This window comes from Eschrichtius robustus, chromosome 1 (assembly GCF_028021215.1).
Source record: "Eschrichtius robustus isolate mEscRob2 chromosome 1, mEscRob2.pri, whole genome shotgun sequence".
In the NCBI taxonomy this organism is placed as follows: Eukaryota; Metazoa; Chordata; class Mammalia; order Artiodactyla; family Eschrichtiidae; genus Eschrichtius; species Eschrichtius robustus.
Window position 1 is genome coordinate 82061170 of NC_090824.1, and position 20064 is coordinate 82081233.

At 42.2% G+C, this 20064-nt stretch overlaps 1 protein-coding gene across 5 annotated transcripts in view; it reads left to right on the top strand.

Annotated features, from left to right (window-relative positions):
* FMN1 (formin 1) overlaps positions 1 to 20064 on the top strand; it is a 415982-nt gene that overhangs the window by 243577 nt on the left and 152341 nt on the right. For 4 of the 5 annotated variants that reach the window (XM_068548761.1, XM_068548771.1, XM_068548781.1 and 1 more), the window contains 6 exons: positions 860 to 921; positions 2870 to 2958; positions 10008 to 10137; positions 11639 to 11785; positions 12887 to 12946; positions 16423 to 16543. In XM_068548761.1, the coding sequence (XP_068404862.1) occupies positions 860 to 921; positions 2870 to 2958; positions 10008 to 10137; positions 11639 to 11785; positions 12887 to 12946; positions 16423 to 16543 (609 nt within the window). Of the gene's footprint in view, positions 1 to 859; positions 922 to 2869; positions 2959 to 10007; positions 10138 to 11638; positions 11786 to 12886; positions 12947 to 16422; positions 16544 to 18381; positions 18554 to 20064 lie in introns of those variants that run through there. The other variant, XM_068548792.1, reaches the window with a different exon arrangement.

The following is a 20064-nucleotide window of genomic DNA, read 5'->3' on the forward strand; positions in this document are numbered from 1 at the left end:
AATTTCACAATGTAAAGTCAGAGAAGGGAGGTGGGGTTGAGGGAACAAACCTTATTAGTTTTGAATAATTATTTAAAGATGTGGAGCTGCCTATTTCAAGCACTTTGATTGCCAAATCCATTAAGGCTTTAAAATCTCAATGTTTGTATGCTGGTGTATATGGGAAGGAATCTCTCTAGATGAAATCACAGGCATATTAGTTAACAGCTAAGTAACTTATTTAACATACAGAACAGCAAGTAGGATCCAAATAAAACCATGGGAATGAGAACTTGCCTTAAGACTGGCTCATGGGAGGTTTCCATAATCTTAATTTGCCATTGATGCAATTATTGCTTTTTCTTGTCTCTTTAATCCAAACAAGATGTTTGCAGCGGCCATGGAAAGGTGCCTGAAATCACATGCCTGAATTCATTTAATTTGCCAACATCGTCTTTTTTCTCTCTCTCTCTTCCTGGTAATGGGCAAGAGTCAGTTCTGGTGCATCAGGTACTAAATCTCTTCAATTACCAGCCGGGAAGAAGGATTTAACCTTGTGTTTCAAACCTACAAACTGATTTACTTTTAAAGCACAAACACTTCTCCTGTGGAGCCTAAATTAAACTGCAGAAAGGATGCAGAGCTTGAGGAATTAAACCAGGCAGGGCCAAGGCTCAGGCCAGTGATCGGAACCATTTCGGTTTCTTTCACGGGGGCCCCTGGTGCAAAAGGAAAGGGAGCTGGAACGAGCCGAAAGACAACCTGTGTGAGAGGAGGCAATGTTATACTGCTTGGAAGCTAGACGTGGGGTAAATGTGAGTGCAGGGGAGTCCAATCTAACCTCTTATCCTTTTTCTTTTTCTCTTTGGGGGCTCGGCAGCCATTTTTAACGTGGATGATTCTGTGGTTGATCTGGAAACCCTGGCGGCCTTATATGAAAACGTGAGTATCAAACACCTACGGAGCCAGAGTTTCCAGATTTTTGTATCTTAACTAACTTAAAAAAAAAAGTTAATGTCTAGAACATGGTTATATGGGACCCCTTCCACCTGAAAAGTCACTGAGCCATACATGTTCTTTGGCAGTGGGAATTGTGACATTGCGTGGAAGAGATTAAGGCACAGAAATGCAAGCTCAAATGAGAGCGGGCACGAGGAAAGCACTAGGTTCTTGACCCCCCACTGTGGTATCTGGGTTAGTAGATTTCTTTTGCAAGGGAGGGCAGTTCAATGTGGAGGCCACTTCTGTGCCGTGGAACCCAGCCCAGCCCTGTGGCTTGCAATCAGGGTGCATGAAGCTAAGTCACCAGCTTAACACTGGTGTACACCAGTGTCATCCTCTGAGGAATGGGGATGCTGTTACCAGCTTGCATAATTACTTTTAGCCTAAGTGAGCTGACGGCATTGATCGTGGGAAATAGTATAGGATGGTGGGTGTGTGTTTTGGATTTTAGAGTGAGATACTCTCAGGTTTGAGGTCGAGCTCTACCATCTACTGCTGAGTGGCCTCAGGCCAGTTAAATTCCTTAAACCTGTTGATCAGTACAATGGGGATTATAATGGGCTCGACATGATTTTTGTGAGTATTAAAAGAGAATTCAATATATGCAGCAGTAGAAGTGTATTTTGAAAATAAACAGCGCTGTACACATATATGGTCTTTAAATGTGGATTATATGTGGAGATAACCAGCATAATTGTCAGGCTTTCTTGAGACGATGACACAGGAGAGTCACAATTCCCATAATTGTTAACTGTTCTGGTTCGCTGACTCTGTTAGGATTTGAAACCATAGACTGAAACAGGTTCTCTTTACTGAAGTAATGCTATTTCCCAGGAAGCTATCCGGAGCTCTATAGCATGCTATGATTACCGAGCTCAAAAAACGATTTCATTTCAATACTTAGGTCCCCTGGGACCTTAAGTGTCTCAGAGAAAATGTCCATAGTGTGATAATCCAGCCTAGCGGGATTGCCAGTTCCCTTCGCATTTCTACATCCTTTGTATATATCAGGAACTGTTTGGTACGACTGGGTGGGAACTTCTATGGGATGTTCCTATCAGGAAGGCTTTCGTTAATAAAGAAGGTGCACAAGTCCTAGGCCATCGGGAGCTAATGGCACATTTGTTGAATACCTGGAGGGCATCACGGTATTGTGCAAGAAAGGTGTTCCAAGTCAGGCTCTTTGCCAGGTACTGAGTGTAAGCCTCGGTGGAGTCATCTTTAAAACAAGGATGCAATACTTGATGTCGGAGGACTTTGTAAAAGGCAAAGTGCCTTCTAGGATGCTTTTAGTTATTCCCTCGGGCTCAGGACTGTGCACATGATCGCTACTTGTTAGCTTACAGTAGAGGTAAGCTGCATACAGCTGACATAGTTGCGCAAATTGAGAAAGTATGAGACTAAATGCCAAAATCAGTGGTGCAGACAACGAATGCTTAGAAAATTCAGAAAGAGAGAACCTGCTGACCAGAAATTTAAAAATCAGGAGCCTACGTAAGTTAGGAGGGCTGTTCGGTTCTGAGGATGAGGAAAGCAAATGCTAAGGACAACTTGACCCTTATCCTGTCTTACAGGGAAAGACGCAGGGGATTCAAAGGTTAGCAATCAAATGTCCTGGCTTCTGTATCCAGCTAAGGTCACTTGTTATGACCATCTAGTTTAGCCGGTAATTCCCAAACATTAGCATGTCTCAGAATCACCTGGAGGGCTTGCTGAGCCCCACCTCTGGAGTGTCTTATATCCGGGGTCGGGCCAACAATGGGCATTTCTAACTAGCGACAGGTGGTGTTGGTGCTGCTCGTCCAGAGACCACACTCTGAGACACGCTGCTTTAGACCGATTCTCATTGCTCACTTTTTGTGTGTGTTTTGTTTCTATTTCAACACAGAGAGCCCAAGAGGATGAACTCGTTAAAATAAGAAAGTATTATGAGACGTCCAAAGAGGAAGAATTGAAGCTACTGGATAAACCTGAGCAGTAAGGATGCTTACACACTTTTCTGTTAACAAAAGGAGAGGGGCCGTCCCTATCTTCCTGCCTCCCAGCTCCGAATAACCAGATCCCAACTGTGCCAAGCTAAGTCACAGCAGCGTCATTCCCGTGACCTATTGCATGCAGCAGAATGACCTGACTGCCGGGAAAGGCAGCCGGGAGATTTGTGCTGCTGGATAGCATGTCTCAACCCCTCACTCCACCCCTCATGACTCCCCTTTTTTTTGTTCTAGCAACTTGTTAATTCCTCCTAGACTAAACATTCTGGCCCAAAGGGTAACTGAGGAAGGGAGAGGTTACTGCTCTGTTTAAGGTTCTGCTGATGCAGTTAAAAGGGATGATGTCAGAGTCACAGAATTCAAATTGATTTTCCGAAATATCGTATCCAGTAAATGTAGCCTGAAGGTGCCAGCTTTCTCCCCAAATTCTCTACCTGCTCTGCCCAATTTAGATGTGACTTTTTCATCCTCCCTTTGCGTGTGCTTGTGCTTCTCTCCAGTCACTATCTGGAGGTGTCTGCTCTCTAGTTTGGGGTGTTCCACACACTTTGAAAGCCCAGAACTCTAGTGTATAACTGAGTGACTCTTGTCCTTGGCGGGGCTCTTGGGGTCTACAAACCATGGATAACCTTCTGGGGCTCTGCAGCCCTAAGGACTCTGTGAGAATGTGGGATGGGTCCCGAGTGGACAGAGGGCTACTTAGCTTGTGGCTACCTTGAGTGCTTCCTGCCCAATGCAGGCTGTGCTTCTCAACCTGGAGATGAGGCAAGGAATAGGAAACAAAGAGGAAATTGACTGGGTTTAGGGTAACAGGTCAGCCCCAGAGACATTCAAGGGTCAGTCACTTATACTGAAACCTTCACACCTTGCCCTTGGTTCCTCTAAAATGCCCCACTCCCCTTGGATGCCAGGGTATTGAGATCCAGAAAAAACATCTTTCAATGACTGGGTGAGGAATTTCTAGGTTTACTCAGTTATTGACAAACCTTTATGATAATTTGGGGACCCTTAGATGACTGGCTCTCACATGGAGCATATGCCAGGGCTCTCCCCCCAACACACACCCAAAGTTAGTTCATGAAGCCTAGGAATATGGTGAATCAATGCAGATGGGCTTCCCTGCCCTTCTGTTCCATCGACTTGAGCCCCCCGTCCTTACCAACCCCCACCCCGACCCATCCTGTGGTCCACTCCCAAGTCTTGTTTCCTAATATCATAAATTCATTCCCACTAAGGTGCTGACGACCAAAAATGAAGTGACTGATAATGGGATATTTAGACACAAGGCCATGAGGAGTATTTGAGGACTGTCTTAGTCAGTTTGGGCTGCTATAACGAAGTATCCTAAACTGGGTGACTTATCAACAGCAGAATTTTATTTCTCACAGTTCCTGAGGCTGGAAGTTTGAGGTCCAGGTGCCAGCATGGTTGGGTTCTGGTGAGCACCCTCTTCCAGGCTGCAGACTGCCAACTTCCCTCTGTGTCTTCACGTGGCAGAGAGCAGAGAGGGGACGCAAGCGCTTGTGTCTCTTCTCCGAAGGGCACTAACCCCACTCATGAGGGCTCAACCCTCATGACCTAATTACTTCCTAAAGGCCCTACTTCTTATTACCATCACTTTGGGGGTTAGGATTTCAGCTTATGGATTTGGGGGGGGACACAGACATTCAGTCCATAGCAGGGACAAGAGGGCATATCAAGCATTTGGGTAGTGCCAACCATGCCATGTTAAGCAATGATGCTCCAAGCCCAGAGTTGGTAAACTTTTCCTATAAAGGACCCGGTAGTAAGTACTTTAGGCTTTGTGAGCCATTACAATCTGCTGGCACTACTCAAGTCAACCGTTGTTGTGCAGAAGCAAGCACAGACAATACCTAAACAAATGGGCATGGCTGTGCGCCAGTAACAGTTTATTTATGGATGCTGAAATTTGAATTTCATATCATTCTACATGTCACAAAATATTATTCTGGTTAATATTTGATTAATATTAATTAATATTAATATTTAAATGGTTGATTTTTTCCAACCATTTAAAAATGTGAAAACCATTCTTAGCTGATGGGCCATACAAAAACAAATGATGGGCTGAATTTGGCCTGGGGACTGTAATTCACCAACCCCTGCTCTAAACTATGGAATGGCCCACTTGGTAAAATGAACCGTGGGTCCCTGCTCCTGGAAGGGTTCCCCTTTTCCTTCCTGTGTTAATGCCTTTCTAGCATAATTTGTCGAGATTAATTGCCAGGACACAGAATAATGGCAGCAGGTAATTAACAGATGACTTATTAAAGTTCTCCTGCTTTCTCTTCTAATGATCTGGATGGAAGAGTGTTTTTAAAGTTTGTAAATGGTCATTGTAAGGGCTTCCTGAACATGCTAAGCTCTTAGTGACAGCAAAGAAGATGGTCATGTTGTCTTGGTGATATGCTTGGGCTCAGCTGCTAGAGGGTGAGGCCCAGAGAGGTAGGGCCTCCAGGGCTGAGTGATTTTCACCTTTACTCCTGACCTCCTGCACAGTGTAGCATTTGTTTGATTCATGCCAGAGTCTGGTTTTCTGGCAACTGATTTGCCATTAGTTCCAAGTGAGTTGACTATAAGCATGTTTTGCATGCTGGAAAATATGAATCGTTTATAGTTTCAGCATTGCAGTTTCCTAAGATTCCTGTGGTGCCCAGGCTGTAAATCAGAGCCTGGAGAGGCTGGCCTCCTCACTCCCCTCAGCAGCTTTCTTGCGCCGCAGGGCCAGATTTAGAAAGTCATTTCCCGCAGAGGTGTCATCTGCTTGGGACCAGGCTGTCTGAGAACCACTCCCTTCAGCAATGGTCCTCAACTCTGTTCACACTCTCCTTGGGATGGTGGTGAGGTGAGGGGAGGCTCTACTGGGTTTGATTAGGCCTGATGTGTGATTAGGCTTTTTGTGGCCTAAAGTGAGGACACCATATACAGCCTATTGGGACGCTCCACTGAGGCCCACAGCTGCCTTGGGATCCCTGAATGATATCATTCAGGGCTTTGAGGAATGATAAACCACATGTTAGTCCCTTGAAAACAGTGGGCCCATTGCATCAATCCACCTGACAGCCGAGCTGCTGTGGATGTGTGACCCACGTACTGTGAGGTGCAGAATGTTTCTGCTATGTATCGGCTGTACTTACGGTCCATCCTAGGAAGATCAGCCTGCCTTAAGGAAAGAAGAGGAAGGTCCCTGGTCTGTGGCTCTTTGGGGGTATTTAGTCCTTTCTGTCTCTGGCCCTAGGGTATAAAGTTAGACTAGTCCCAAAGGAAATCAGTCCCTAAATATTCATAAGTACCATGGCCTGATAATGCCCAAGACCCTCTCCTTGGGGATGTGTAAAAGAGTGCTTACCCCTGCCCTTTTGGGTAGAGTATAAAACCCACATGTGGGAGATAAGATGTTAGACACTTCATAGCCTTTGAGGTAACCTGTACTTCTGGTACTTTGTCAGATAAATGGGAAATGGTGCTTTCCTCGAGACTTTGTTTTTCCCAAATTTGCTTCTCTAGTATGTTGTATCTTCACCTTCTACCAGGTGACCAGGCCCAAAACCCACACGTCATCCTGGACTCTTCTCAGCATCCCGTGGGATGGGTCAGCTGCACTGGGTCTGGCAGCCTCAGTCGCTTTCTCACCATTCGCCCCTCAGCATCCACACTGCAGGCCGTCTCTCGTTCCCCCTTAGAGTATTCCAACCGCTCCCAGCCTCAGATCTGCTATCACTTCCAGTCAATCAGCCAAGCCATTGCAAGGGCGATTTTCTAAAACAAAAAGCTGAAAGTGTCACTCCTCTGTTTAAAACCCTTCATTCATTCAGAAAAAGCTTGAACTCTTTATTTTAGAACACAAAGCCCCATTTTAGCTTCTTCTCACCTTTCCCCACGAATATCATTCAGCCTGTCCAGGCTCTCGCTGGCAGTTTCTTACATGTGTCCTGCACAAGGACCAGAGGGCTCCCGGAGACCTTGGCTGACATGGTCCCTCCAGGGCTCTGACTTTGATGCCCTGCGTATGGCTTCCATAGCTCCTATTTTAGGCCCCATCACCGAGAGCACTCATCACACTCGTGGTAACTGTGGATTTATTTCTCAGGTGATCAAGAAGGAATTGTGTTTAAGTTAAATTCTGTTCTCAGGTCTTAGCATGATGCCTGACACACTGTAAATGCTTCGTACACATCTAAAGACGCTAAAATTCTTGGTGACTGATGCTCTGGTATTTTTGGTGACACATTCTCTACAGTTCTATCCAAAAGTATTGTGAAATTTCTGAATTTCCCTCCCCACCTCCAACTCTGGATATGTGCTTCGGCCCCTTCTCCATGCACAGAACATTGGGTCTTTAAGATTTTCTGAGAGCCTTCCAAGTGCAAGCCCTAGTTCCAGTAAAGCTTCGATCCCAGGGAACCTTGTAGTTCTATTTTACTCTTTTTTCTGGGTAACACAGATTGCTTGAGCCTATGGGCTCATCTCCTCATGTTGGTCCTAAACCTCCTTTTTGGAGACTAGTTATAAGTAATTGTTTATACAGCATTTCCTTCTTCTCATCTAAGACCTTGCTGGTAAGCTGGGGTGTTGATCTGTATATTCTCTCCATCGATTCTTCACTCGCTGTGTTCATTTAAACAAGGAAGTGTACCCACTCAGGGATCTGGGTCCTACTTAGGGAATAGTGTTTCATGGTCGCATTTGGAAAGGGAGAAATGCAGGGTGCTACACTTGAGGTAGCTCTCAGCAGCGTCTGAATAAGTAAAACTTCCCAAGACTCACTACAGGACCAAATGCCTCCAGTCCCACAAGCTTTTTACTGCTCATGTTTGTGAGAACTGGTGATACCCCTGATTTCAGTCATAAATGAATCAATGGTTTAATACTAATTTTACAAAGAAACAATTCACATATAGAGTGTAATTTTTTCATCTTGTCCTAATTCAGAATTCCTTTGGGTTTCCACTTTTATATCCCATCACATGGTTTTCATAATAATCAGAGTTACAGAACCTTAAAGCAAAGGTATGTTTTCTTTTATGGGCATTCTTTGCTTCCTCTCAGTGTCATTTAGAAAAAAAAAAAAAAAAAAAAAGGATTATGACCTGGTTGTAGGAGAAATAAGAAAAACAGTTGATTATTAGAATCTTATTAAAACCCAAGTGTCCATAAAAGAGGCTCAGAGTATTAGCTAAGGAAATTTCTTTGGTTATGGAAAGAAGGGGGCTCCAGCTTTGCTCCTAGGTAAAAGCATTCTTGGTAAGAGGTTACAAAATGTCAAGGTAACGATGTTATGGTTTGACCAAGACTTTCAGAACTATCAGTTATTCATCATTTCAACCCCCAAATGGATTTAAAAGCTTTTAGTGGATTCTCTCCTTTTCTGAATTCATGTCCAACTCTTTCCATCCATTTTAGTGTATACCCCTACCTCGGGTGGTTGGCCTAGAGGATATGTAGCTCTTCCAACTTAATTTTGCAAAGGGCACCAGTGCCCAGCTGCTCAGACAGTGAGTTTCTGTGTGTAGGTCAGTACTCACCTTTAGCTTTTAAGATCTGTCTTGCCATAGATTTTAAGAAACTTTAGATTGTGCCCACTTAATGAGTGCCTCCTTTGTTCCAAGCATGGAGCTATGAAGTCCTGTCTGTGTAGGTAAGTTGTTGTGGAAAAGTAAACAAATACCTGCAGAATAGAATCATTATAGATTATTATAATTGTTTGAACAACAAAAAAAATAGTAATCTAACTTCAGAAAGAGATTATTTTTTCACTTGTCTATAGACATTTGCCTCAAGTCTTCCCCTTACTTAGCCCGTGTTAATACACCATTAGAGAATGCTACATTATAAAGGGAATCCATTGTGTATTTTTTTTTTTTTTTCAAACACTAAAGATTAATGCTTTCCATTTCGGTTTAGTCTTACTTGGGTGGCAAGAGACAGATAGCTTCACATGGTTCAGTGTACTTGCATTAACTTTCTGTTCTTAATTTATACACCATATGTTTGCTCACCATTATAGAAACCCATTTTATTTTTTTTTAAATTTAAAAAATTTTTTATACAATTTTTAAAGGTTATTTTCCATTTACAGGTATTACAAAATGTTGGCTATATCCCCTGCGTTGTACAATATATCTTTGAGCCTATCTTATACCCAATAGTTTGTACCTTCCACTCCCCTACCCTTATATGGCCCCTCCCGCCACGACTGGTAACCACTAATTCTCTGTATCTGTGAGTCTGCTTCTTTTTTATTATATTCACTATTTTGGTGTATTTTTTAGATTCCACATATAAGTGATATCATACAGTATTTGTCTTTGTCTGACTTATTTCGCTTAGCCTAATGCCCTCCAAGTCCATCCATGTTGCTGCAAATAGCAAAATTTCATTCTTTTTTATGGCTGAGTAGTATTCCATTGTGTGTGTATATGTATGTGTGTGTATGTATATATACATATACCACATCTTCTTTAGCCATTCATCTGTCAACGGATGCTTAGGTTGCTTCCATATCTTGGCAGTTGTAAATAATGCTGCTGTGACTGTTGGGGTGCATGTATCTTTCCAAATGAGTGTTTTTGGCTTTTTTGGATTTTGTTTTGTTTTTTTTTGGAGTGGAGTTGCTGGGTCATATAGTAGCTCTATATTTTTTTTTTTTTTTTTGAGAAACCTCCGTACTGTTTTCCACAGTGGCTGCACCCATTTACATTCCCACCAACAGTGTACGAGGGTTCCCTTTTCTCCACATCCTCGCCAACATTTGTTATTTGTGTTCTTTTTAATGATAGCCATTCTGACAGGTGTGAGGTGATATATAGAAACCCATTTTTAAAAGTGGCTTTGTTGTCAACAATAGAGCACATACCCTTGGAGTCCCCTGAGTTTGCCTATTTGATGCCTTTTTAATTGTTCAATTAACATTGTCAAACAAGGAATGCTCTCACGACGAATCTCTTTCTGCTGTCTTTTTATTTTCCTTGCTATTATATGTGAAGTCAGATGATTCATTCTTAATTTTTACAGATTTTTACACGAGTTAGCCCAGATCCCTAATTTTGCTGAACGTGCCCAGTGTATAATCTTCAGATCTGTCTTTTCTGAGGGCATTACTGCCGTGCACCGAAAGGTAGAGATCATCACACGAGCTTCTAAGGTATGTTTGCTGTCTAATTCAAAGACAGCTTTGCCCTCCTTGGGGGTAAAGGAGGGAGTGGGGAGTGGGAAAGATCAACTCGGGTCCCTTTGCAGAAATATTGTGGACTTAAGATTGTGTGTTTCCCTGAGTATAACTGTGACGATTATCCCGTGTGAACGTGCACGCAGGTGAGTGAGTAAGAAAGAAGGAGATGCAGATTGACAGAGGAGAAAGAGGGAGAAAAAAACGACACTTTTACAGATTTCTTCTCACATATTCCAAATACCTCCCAATGTGGCCACTTAAAACCAACCTAAATAGTATAGTGTGTTTTCCATTCTGACTGTCTAGATTGCAAAAAGAGACGTGCCTTAGACCAAGCATTGGATCATCTGAAATGTGTTTACATAGTAAACTAAAAATATTCTAGAGACTTGATAAATGAAATCAATGATTATGATAATGAGTGATGGGCCGATAAGTTTTTGTTGGCTTTACCACACTGGTGTTCGTTATAAGGTTAAATTCTTGAACGTGGCTTTTTCTCCCAATGACGCACGTCCTTCACCACATGATGATCCTCCACAAATACTGTAATGTTTAGTTGCTTATCTGAAGGCATGGGGTTTTTTCCTCCTAAAATACAAAAGATTTCACTAAAGAAAGCCTAAATATTACCAAGGTATATAATATACACCCTCTAATAACGCCCTACAAGGCAGGAGCAGAGGTCGTCCTGGAGCTGCACTTGGTTTTCTTTCTTTACCCTAAAATAAAGGAAAATAAAGTCGACTAAAACTGTAGAGAAGGGGAAAAGTATCAATTTGAAAATTTGCACTTGGAGCAAAAGAATGAGAGAGAGAGGAAAAACAAATGAGATGGGGAGCTGAAGAAAGCCCCAAGCAGCTTGAAATTAATAGACAAATAGTAAAAGTTAATAGACAAATCAGCAAACACTTAATAAACAGAGCCTGTGACCTTGAAATACATTATTGTATTCACCTCTGAGGATTCTGTAGTTCACCTCTGAGGATTATTTCCAGGGATAAGGAAGTATAGGCTTGCTACTGTATCTACCCTACATTTAACTGTGCTGCTTATATAGATACATAGTCCAAAACCAGATCCTGAAATGATCTTAAACACCTTCCTACTTAGAAGCCGTCAAATACAAAGCCTAACTGTAACAACTGTCTTTTTTCAATTTCTAAATCCTTTAAAATAAGTATTTAAAAAATAAAACTGGCTCAAATAGAAATATAAAAACTAATATTTAATATTCAGTATTAGAACATGCACAGTTCGTAATTCATTGAAAGGATAAAAAGATGATGGCTGTTAACATATTTTTTAAGACACTTATGGCTTAGTGAAGTGTATTTTCCATTTCACCAACTATAAATCCAGTTGGTAACAGGCCAGCAAACAGCCTATCAAGTGCTCAGTGAATATTTGTTGTTGAACGGACATAGGTGCATTTGGAGTTCAGCCGCATAATAACTGGTGTTTGCCTTCCCAGGGCTTGCTGCAAATGAAGAGTGTGAAGGATATTTTGGCTCTCATTCTGGCTTTTGGAAACTATATGAATGGAGGAAATAGGACTCGGGGACAAGCAGATGGATATAGCTTAGAAATTCTGCCCAAACTCAAGGACGTCAAAAGTCGGGTATTTATTTATTTTTCATAACGAAGGTCTGTGATCTGACATTATTTTCCTTGTATACCTTCAATTTTAAAAAAAGTGTTCCTGGTTGTTCTGTTCATCTCTAGCCTCCCCCTAACAGTACAGTTTTTTTCTTTGCTTTCTTTTGAATAAAGACGGGTTTGTCATGTTTCATCTTCTTTTGATGACAAAATCCCCAACATTCATTTGCTCGAAAGCACACAGTTAGATGTTGAACTGCCGTGAGCAGAATAAAGCAGATAGCGTACAGTAGTAGCCATAGCACAAGGCTGGAGTCTGCTTGAATTTGGTGTTAGCTACTTGTAATTTACTCACTCCTAAGTAGAGAGCAATGCTGACTCACCAAGGGAGCTGAGCGTTTGAATTATTCTCTGGTCCACAACAATTGGGCTGGGGGTCTACTGTCAAACCCTCTGAGCCTGATTATCACTTGGCTCCACACCCTGCAGAGCTACCTCTTTAGAAACAACCAGCCCATATCTAGGCGTCCCCTGGGGGGGCAGGGGGCGTGGAGGGAGGGGAAACACACAGGCAAATTAGAATTAGACCCACGTGAACAAGACACAAAGGCTGCCTTGTGGGAGGGCCTGCTCTCCCCTGGAGTCCCAGGGTCATAAAGTGGCAGGGTGTTCCTTTTAAGCCACCGTGATTGTTTTTCACGCCAGTAAGAACACACATTTTTTGAAAGGTGGGAAGGGAGGGATGGTCTTCTGTTCTACTCTCTGGTTCCCTTTAGCACTCCCCTACCCCCTCCCTTCTTGGCTTTATGCCTGAAAGTACTGAGACAGTCTTTTGGTTGGCTGGTGCTTGTGTTAGCCATTGCCTCAGAGGCCTTATGGATTACCTCTTTGGGTTTTTTCCCCCCCAAGGAAGAGTGTAGTGTCATTTCTTTGTATAGATGCCATAAAAATGAATGGGACAAGGAGGAAAGAGGACAGTCTCGCCAGTCTCAAACAGAATTAGGACCAGGTATCACAAATTAAAAGTATTAGAGTTACAAAGTGAGGTTTCAGCTCTTTGACTATCTAATACGGCAGAGTCTCATGTGAATGATATTCATTTACGCTTCTCTTTTAAACCTAGGATAATGGGATTAATCTGGTGGACTACGTTGTGAAATATTACCTGCGTTACTATGATCAGGTAAGAAATGGCGTTATGTGGAAAACTAGACTAATGGGGTTTCAGCTCCTGCACATTGCTGGCGTTCAGAAATTGGATGATGGATGGATGGATGAATTTCAAGTCCAACATAGAATTTGAGAGCTCTCCAGCTTCCTTGGTTTACAGATGGGAACACTGGAGCCAAGAGAGTTTAGTTGACTCTTGTAAAGAGAAGCATTATTCAGTGGCACAAATCTACTGACTCTTAATCCACTGTATAACACAGCTTCAAGGAGACCCCCAGTCATCTCAGTGCCTTCTGACCAGATTGTGAGGGTCTCTGTGAAACCCATATCCATTCAGTAATTGGTTATATTTGAAACTAGATTCTGGGATGCAGACCAAAATTTAGGAACTTAAGATGCAATGATACCCAATACTTTATCAGCAATGTTCATCTGTGAACAAGTTAAAGACGTGGAATTTGAAATCCATCTTCTCTGCTTAGATTACATTGGGCCATTAGAAATAAAAATTTCTGTGAGAATCCACCTGAGCGCAATTTTCTGTGTTTTATTCCTTCTCATTAAATCGAGAACAAGGAGTCCTAGCTTTGAGAAGAAAGAGGTACTATTGTAAGTTGTTGAGAAACCTAGCAGTCAATAAATGGAAAAAGTCTCAGGAAAATGTTGTCAGGAGTCCCGCTTAACTATCCACATAAGCAGAGTTTTTCCTAGGTACCAAGGGAAGAAAAGTAAAGATTCCAGGGCCTCGTTTTCAAAAGGCCTACAGTTTCATGCAGAAGACAAGTTAAGCACTGATGAAGTCTTTAGTCATCTCTCCTGCCCTCCTGGTGGGTTTATCTGACTGTTGTCAATGTATCTACCACCAGGTTTATTATTCCCCTTTATATAGATATCATTGAGCAATTACCTAGCTTCCCGGCATTGCTCCTTGAGGTCCAGAACTCTTTGTTGTCTCTTTTTTCATGTCTGTAATGTAGGTGCTCGATAAATACTTGCTGAGTTGAATGTACTGTAAATATCCACAAGCATGTAATAAGTAGCATCTGTAACAAACAAGATGCAAGGAGGCGAGAGCTATTTTCTGGTAGAGCAGGGTAGGTGTGTTGAGCTTCAGGCAATATGTGTGCACCCAAAGTTCTGACGGCAGGTACCAGGGTGGCAGAAGAGTTATCCTGAAGGATCTTGAGGTGACAGTTCAAATTCAAGGCTGGCATAAGCAGATTTACTCATAGTCTCTGCCTCAACCATCCTTCCTACACAGATGCACTGTGTAGGAAGGATGAAATTTGCCAGTGGAGTTTGACTCCTATTGAAGAGAGCTGAACCCAGTGGAATCGACTTCACAGAGGAAAATCTTAATGTAAGATTAATTTCAAACACGGGATGGTTCAGTTTAGGAAAAATAAGTCAACATTTGTGTGGTGCTCTCCCAGTTTTCACTGTGTAAAATGAATTTCACTCAACAAGAGTACAGAATTATGTGATTTAGTAAATGATCCCTTCCCTCTTAGGAGCATAAGTGATGATTTTTGTGGTTAGTGGTGATGAGCAATTAGCGGAAGAAAGGTGACTCTTGCTCCAAGCTTCCTTCCACTCATGCCTGGTTTTTGGTCTAAGTCTAGGTCTATGTGAAGTTCAAAGAAACCCTTCTAGGGCCATGTCTTTTGAACTCTAATTGAGCAGCTTTCACAAGAGCTACTACCAGGCCGATTTGCTCAGTAGCATTTTCTCTTTTTTTAGCTTAAAACAATAAAAAATGAAGCCAGGACTGAATCTGATAAAAGTTTTGGAAAATAGAAAGAAATATGCATGAGTTCTTCCATAGATTACCATGGAGTTTTGTGACAGGCATCTTAGATGTTGTTCCATCTTGGCGCTCAAAGGAGGGTACTGCTTCCATGGTGTTTTAAAAAGCAGTAAAATAAGTAGAGGAAGATGAATAATAGTACACTGATCATGTAAAATGTTGTTCTGATCAAATGAGGAAAACCACCTTCTCCTAGCATCCCAAATGAGGCCAAAGGTCTTAAAGGAAGGGGGTAGGGTCCAAGGAATTCTCAAAAACACAAGAAAACAGGACGATAAGTTAGATGACTCCTGCCCAAGGTGCACACTTCCCAGAATAGCGTTTTATAAGCTCTCTGTTAGCGGTGCCAAACAGATTTTATTGGTAGGCCAGATGGTGTGTACTTGACCGAGAATAAGACACAGTTCCTGCCTTCAAAATGTTTATAGTCTAGTGGGAAAGACACACAAGCTAACAAGGCAATTTTTAAATTAATGTTGAAAAGTGCTGTGATAACAGGAATTAGCAGGGACTCTTGGAAACACCCAAGTGCTGAGGCTTAGGGGAGGTCTTTAAGGAAGTGATATCTGTTTTGAGACTTGAAAGAGGAGTATGAACAAGGAGGTGTGAGGAGGGGCTGGGGAAGAGTTTTTGGAAAGGGACAGTTTTGTAGACAAAAGCCTAGAAGCAAGAGACTGTGGCCTGTTCTTTTATTTTATGAAAGTTTAGGAGAGGGAGTTAGAGATAGGGGAAGGGAGAAATCAGGCTGGAGATGGAGACAGAGGCCAGATCAAAAAGTGCCTTGTAAAGCAGTTTTAGAGTTTGGAATTAGTCCTAATGGCAGTAGGGAAGATGGAATGTGAAGGAAAGCTGGCAAAGTAGCCTGTGTGGAGAGAAGAATAAGCGAAGATGGCCTGAGACGTGCAAGACACAAAGCTTGTATTAAACAACTCGGGGAGAAAGCAAGCTGGACTGGAAAAGACAGTTGAGGTTCTGCTTGTCTCCCAATGTGCCTACAGTTTGTGTCCCCTTGGATGTTTCTCAGCTGAGATCCTCTATTAGGTATAGTTGTGGAGCTTGTCAAAACCCAACCCAGCCATGCCCTCGTAAATATCTGCTAAGATAAGCCAAACAACATTAAGAGAATCTTTACAAATATGTGAAGAGTTTGATCACATACACACACGCGCGCGCACGTGCTCACGAGCTTTAAGCTGCAGAGGAAGGTAGGTAAGAGCATAAGCGATGGTGATTGTTTCTCCCACCTCAGTGCTGCCTTATCCAGTACCTTCCAATTCACACCCATTGGCATACCCCAAAGATGAGTTATCTAATTGCTGCCATGTGAAACTCAACAGGGACTTTCAATTTAAGTACTTTCATGTGTTCTTCCTGTGCCATTTTCCATGGGAGTAGAGGGTCTAAGATTAGGACATACCTGACCATTTTCTCTTTGATTCAAGAGGCAAAATAGAGCCCAGCCCATGCCATAGCTACAGCCATAGCCAACCTCAGTGCCAATAAGACCAAAATGATAGCGTGAAAGACACGAAAGCACTTCAAAGCAACAAGTCCAAAGTTAGGAATAGCAGGGGAGCATTGCTATGATTCTTATCCAACCATCCGAAAAAAGATGCTTTGGAACTTGAACTGAAAGTGACAATTGGGAAGTATAATGTACTTTCGTCTACCATGTATTCTAGGAAGCAGGAACAGAAAAGAGTGTTTTCCCCCTGCCCGAACCACAGGATTTCTTTCTGGCCTCCCAAGTCAAATTTGAAGACCTTATAAAAGATTTGAGAAAACTGAAGAGGCAACTAGAAGGTAACTGGCACACTGTTCTGTTATTATGATAATAGATAGGATTTTTAAAAAATGATTTAAGGGGATGATTTCTGTATGGCTCGGGGAATGGAATGGTGAGAGTTTAGTTATGGTACACTACCTCAGGACACTTTCCATCTCTGTGCACAGTTTGGAGGCAGTGTATTTATACCTCTCTCTTTCATTAGTGTTAATTAGTGCTTATTTTATATATATATATATATATATACATATATATATATATGTATATATGTATATATATATATATATATATATCTCATTATATCTACATTTTCCAACATGTAATAGATATAATTTTAATAAAAATAATAGCAACAACCCTTTTTTTGAATTCTTACTGTGTTCTCATACAATTCTTCTAACGACCCGAATAAGCAGGAACTACACTAACTCCATTTTACAGATGAGAAAAATGAGGCTTTGAGAAGCTATGTTCACACAGCCAGTGAGAGGCAGATCGGGTCTGATTAGAAAATCTCATGCATTGCATTTTCTAAGCTAGTTTACTGTGTGCTGCCTTATCTTTCTGTCTGTCTCTCACTCTTGCTGTTGCTCTCCCTGTGGCACACACACACAGACACACATGTCCCTATATATTTCGTTTATGTATATGAGTCTAATAATGATGGTAAGAGCCGTAGTAAACAGTCTGTTTTAGTTTAATTTACATTTTTAATTATCCAAAGCAAAATGCTGAAAGCCCTTTTTGGCTTTTTTAAAAGGTGAAAATATGTCTCTCTTGGGCAGGAATTTTCCTTTGGCATTTCTAGAGTCTTGTGTTTTCACTGTGGAGACATCTCCTTGTCCAAGAATATAAATACTTGCCTTGGAGCTTGTATAACTCCAGTTGAAGAGCTCTGTGGAGGGTTTGGGGAGCGTGTTAATGTGGAAATGGAGCCCAGCACGCCAAAAGCAGAGCTTGAGGAAATGAAGAGCTTGCACCAGGAATATTTTTACACTAAGACATAAAATAAACATTTTAAAAATGTTTATTGTGAAAGAGTGCTCAGAAATCTAAGTCTTAGAGGACAGCTTGGAAATGGAAGTAAAGTGGGAAAGATCTGCTCCCGGTGGCAGGGAGAACGCTTTATTTTTACTTTGGGCATAGAACTTGCTTAAATAAGGATAGTGGTTACAAGTGAATATTTTTACCTTGTAAATTATTTGTAAAGGAACATGCGTGGTTTTTTTTTTCCCTCCCGTCGATGTGGTCGAGAGCGTGAACTTAAATGAATGCTTCGTTCAGGAATGTGATACGTGAACTCATGATCATTCTTTTCCCTCTCCTCAAAAACGGGCAGTTTTATCCTTGACTGAGTTGAGGAGCTTGATTTTTATTCTAAGAAAGCGGAGTAGCATGATGTAGCAGTTTTTTTCTACCCCTCTCCAATGGCAGAATTAGGGCCAGGCCAGTCCTCAGGGTGGCTTTTGCGGTAGCAGAGAAGACCTGTGCTTGTCCAGTCCCTGGCCGCCATCCCTGAATGCCCATCCTCTCTCGTCTCTTGGTCCTTGTGAGACCCTCTCGTATGGTCTTTTCGAGCAGAAACCTGATCTGCGTTGGATCTTTCCTCTTCGCCTGCCTTCCCTCCATGGGCTGCCTTTCTCAGGCATCCTGGCTCAGCCCACTCCCTTTGATACCCCTGTGTGTTTGATGATAAATAACAAAGGGATAAGAAGAGTGAATTCAAAGGACAGTTTAGAGGCAGGGGTACCCCCAAACCTCTGCACTGGATGTACCTTATTTTCTCTAGGGAGATCCATGGTGTCATTCCAGATCTCTGAGTACTCAACTGACAGTTTCCCCGGTCAATTTTAAGGAAATACAGGACCTTCTGAAGCTGGAGGAGCTGCCTTATGAAGGAAAACTGAACGCTACCTCAGTTATTTTTCTTCTTTGCGTGGGACGTCACCAAAAAGATGTGAAGTGTACCACCAAGGCAAATGAGGAAACCGGCGCTGTCCCACACACATTGAATATTTAAACAAAAAAATGCCCTGCTAATCTTTAGAGATGCCCGTGTTTTTAATACGTGAAAGGTACCTAGTAAATATTTAAAGAAAATACAGACCGTGGGTTCTCTAATGAATTTCTTGTCCTTCCAAATCCCATCTGGCGAGATGGCCAGAGTCGTGGCGGCCCGTTTCATCTCACTTCCCCGTTCAGTCTTCAGCTCCGTTTCCACAAGGCCTGGGTGTGAGCTGAGATGGAATGTTTAATTGAAGTGGACATAATTTTCACACATACAGCAAAGATTTGATGAGGCTTTGAGGTTTATTGTAGCCATTAAAGTGTCGTGGCTGCTGGCAAAACCCCAGAAAATGTCTAAAGCTAAACCAGATGTGATTAGCAAATTTCAAGAAGGCTCAGGCCCTAGTTCTCCAGGCAGGCATAGCCCTTTGAAAGAAAATCATTTGGGGTAGCAAGGACCACGCCTTAACAATCGGGTGGGAATTAAACGATGGTTGTTGGCTGTATAGATGTCACTAACAGCAGCAGAGGTTGTCGATGAGCATCTTTCCTAGAGACCAGAACTTCCAACGGCACTTTTATGTGGATAAACATAGCAAGGAATTGAGGATAATTGTATCTGCTACAATTTATTGTGTGATAATTATCAGGTGCTTTACACAGACCAACTCTTTAAGTCCTTACAATGACCCTGTGAAGCAGATATTGCTACACAGCTCTTACAAGAGGAGGAAGCTGAAGTTGATGGTGCTCAGGTGACCTGCCAAGTTACCTCACAGACTGATGACCTAGCCTCATTTTGAAACTAGATATGACTCTAAGGCCTGTACTCATGACTTGCCCTGTTGCTGGCCCAGAAGTCTCCGTATCTGATCAGAGATCACAGCAGAGAGATACCTATTCAAGGCATAAAGCCTCGCGAGGATACGAATGACAGAAAGAGTTAGTGAATGCGGGCGCGTGAGTGCAAGGGCGTGCACACACGCATGCCTAGAGCCCATATATGTGGACCCTCAGATCAGATAGGGACTTAGGAAAGAACTTAGTTTGTGTGTGGGGTATGGGGAGTGGGGAGACCTAAGAGAGATGGATTATCAAAGCGAATAGTACCGCACAGGATTAAGAACTCAGGCTTTGGGGTCAGATATGTACTTTCTACTGGTTTGGTGAAAGCAAGCAAGATCTTGTCAAGTAACATAACCATAAAAAGTATTATCTCACCTGTAAAGTAGGGCAGTTACAACACCAACATCATAGGAGGTAATGAATGCACAGTCCCTTAGTAAGGAAAGCTTCAATAAAGCTGATTAGGGGTATATACCTTTTACTGGAAAACAGACACCCTGTAGAATCAGGCCCATATTGTTGAGGGGCCAGCTGGCTGTGTTTGTGGAGAACCTAATTCCCAGAGCACACTACAAACCAAGCCCTCGGTGCTTAGGAACGTGTTCCGTATCTTGTTTACTGTTCTGCATCCCTTAAGCAGACAATAATTTTGATTTCCTTGATGCTTTGATGATATAAGTAACAT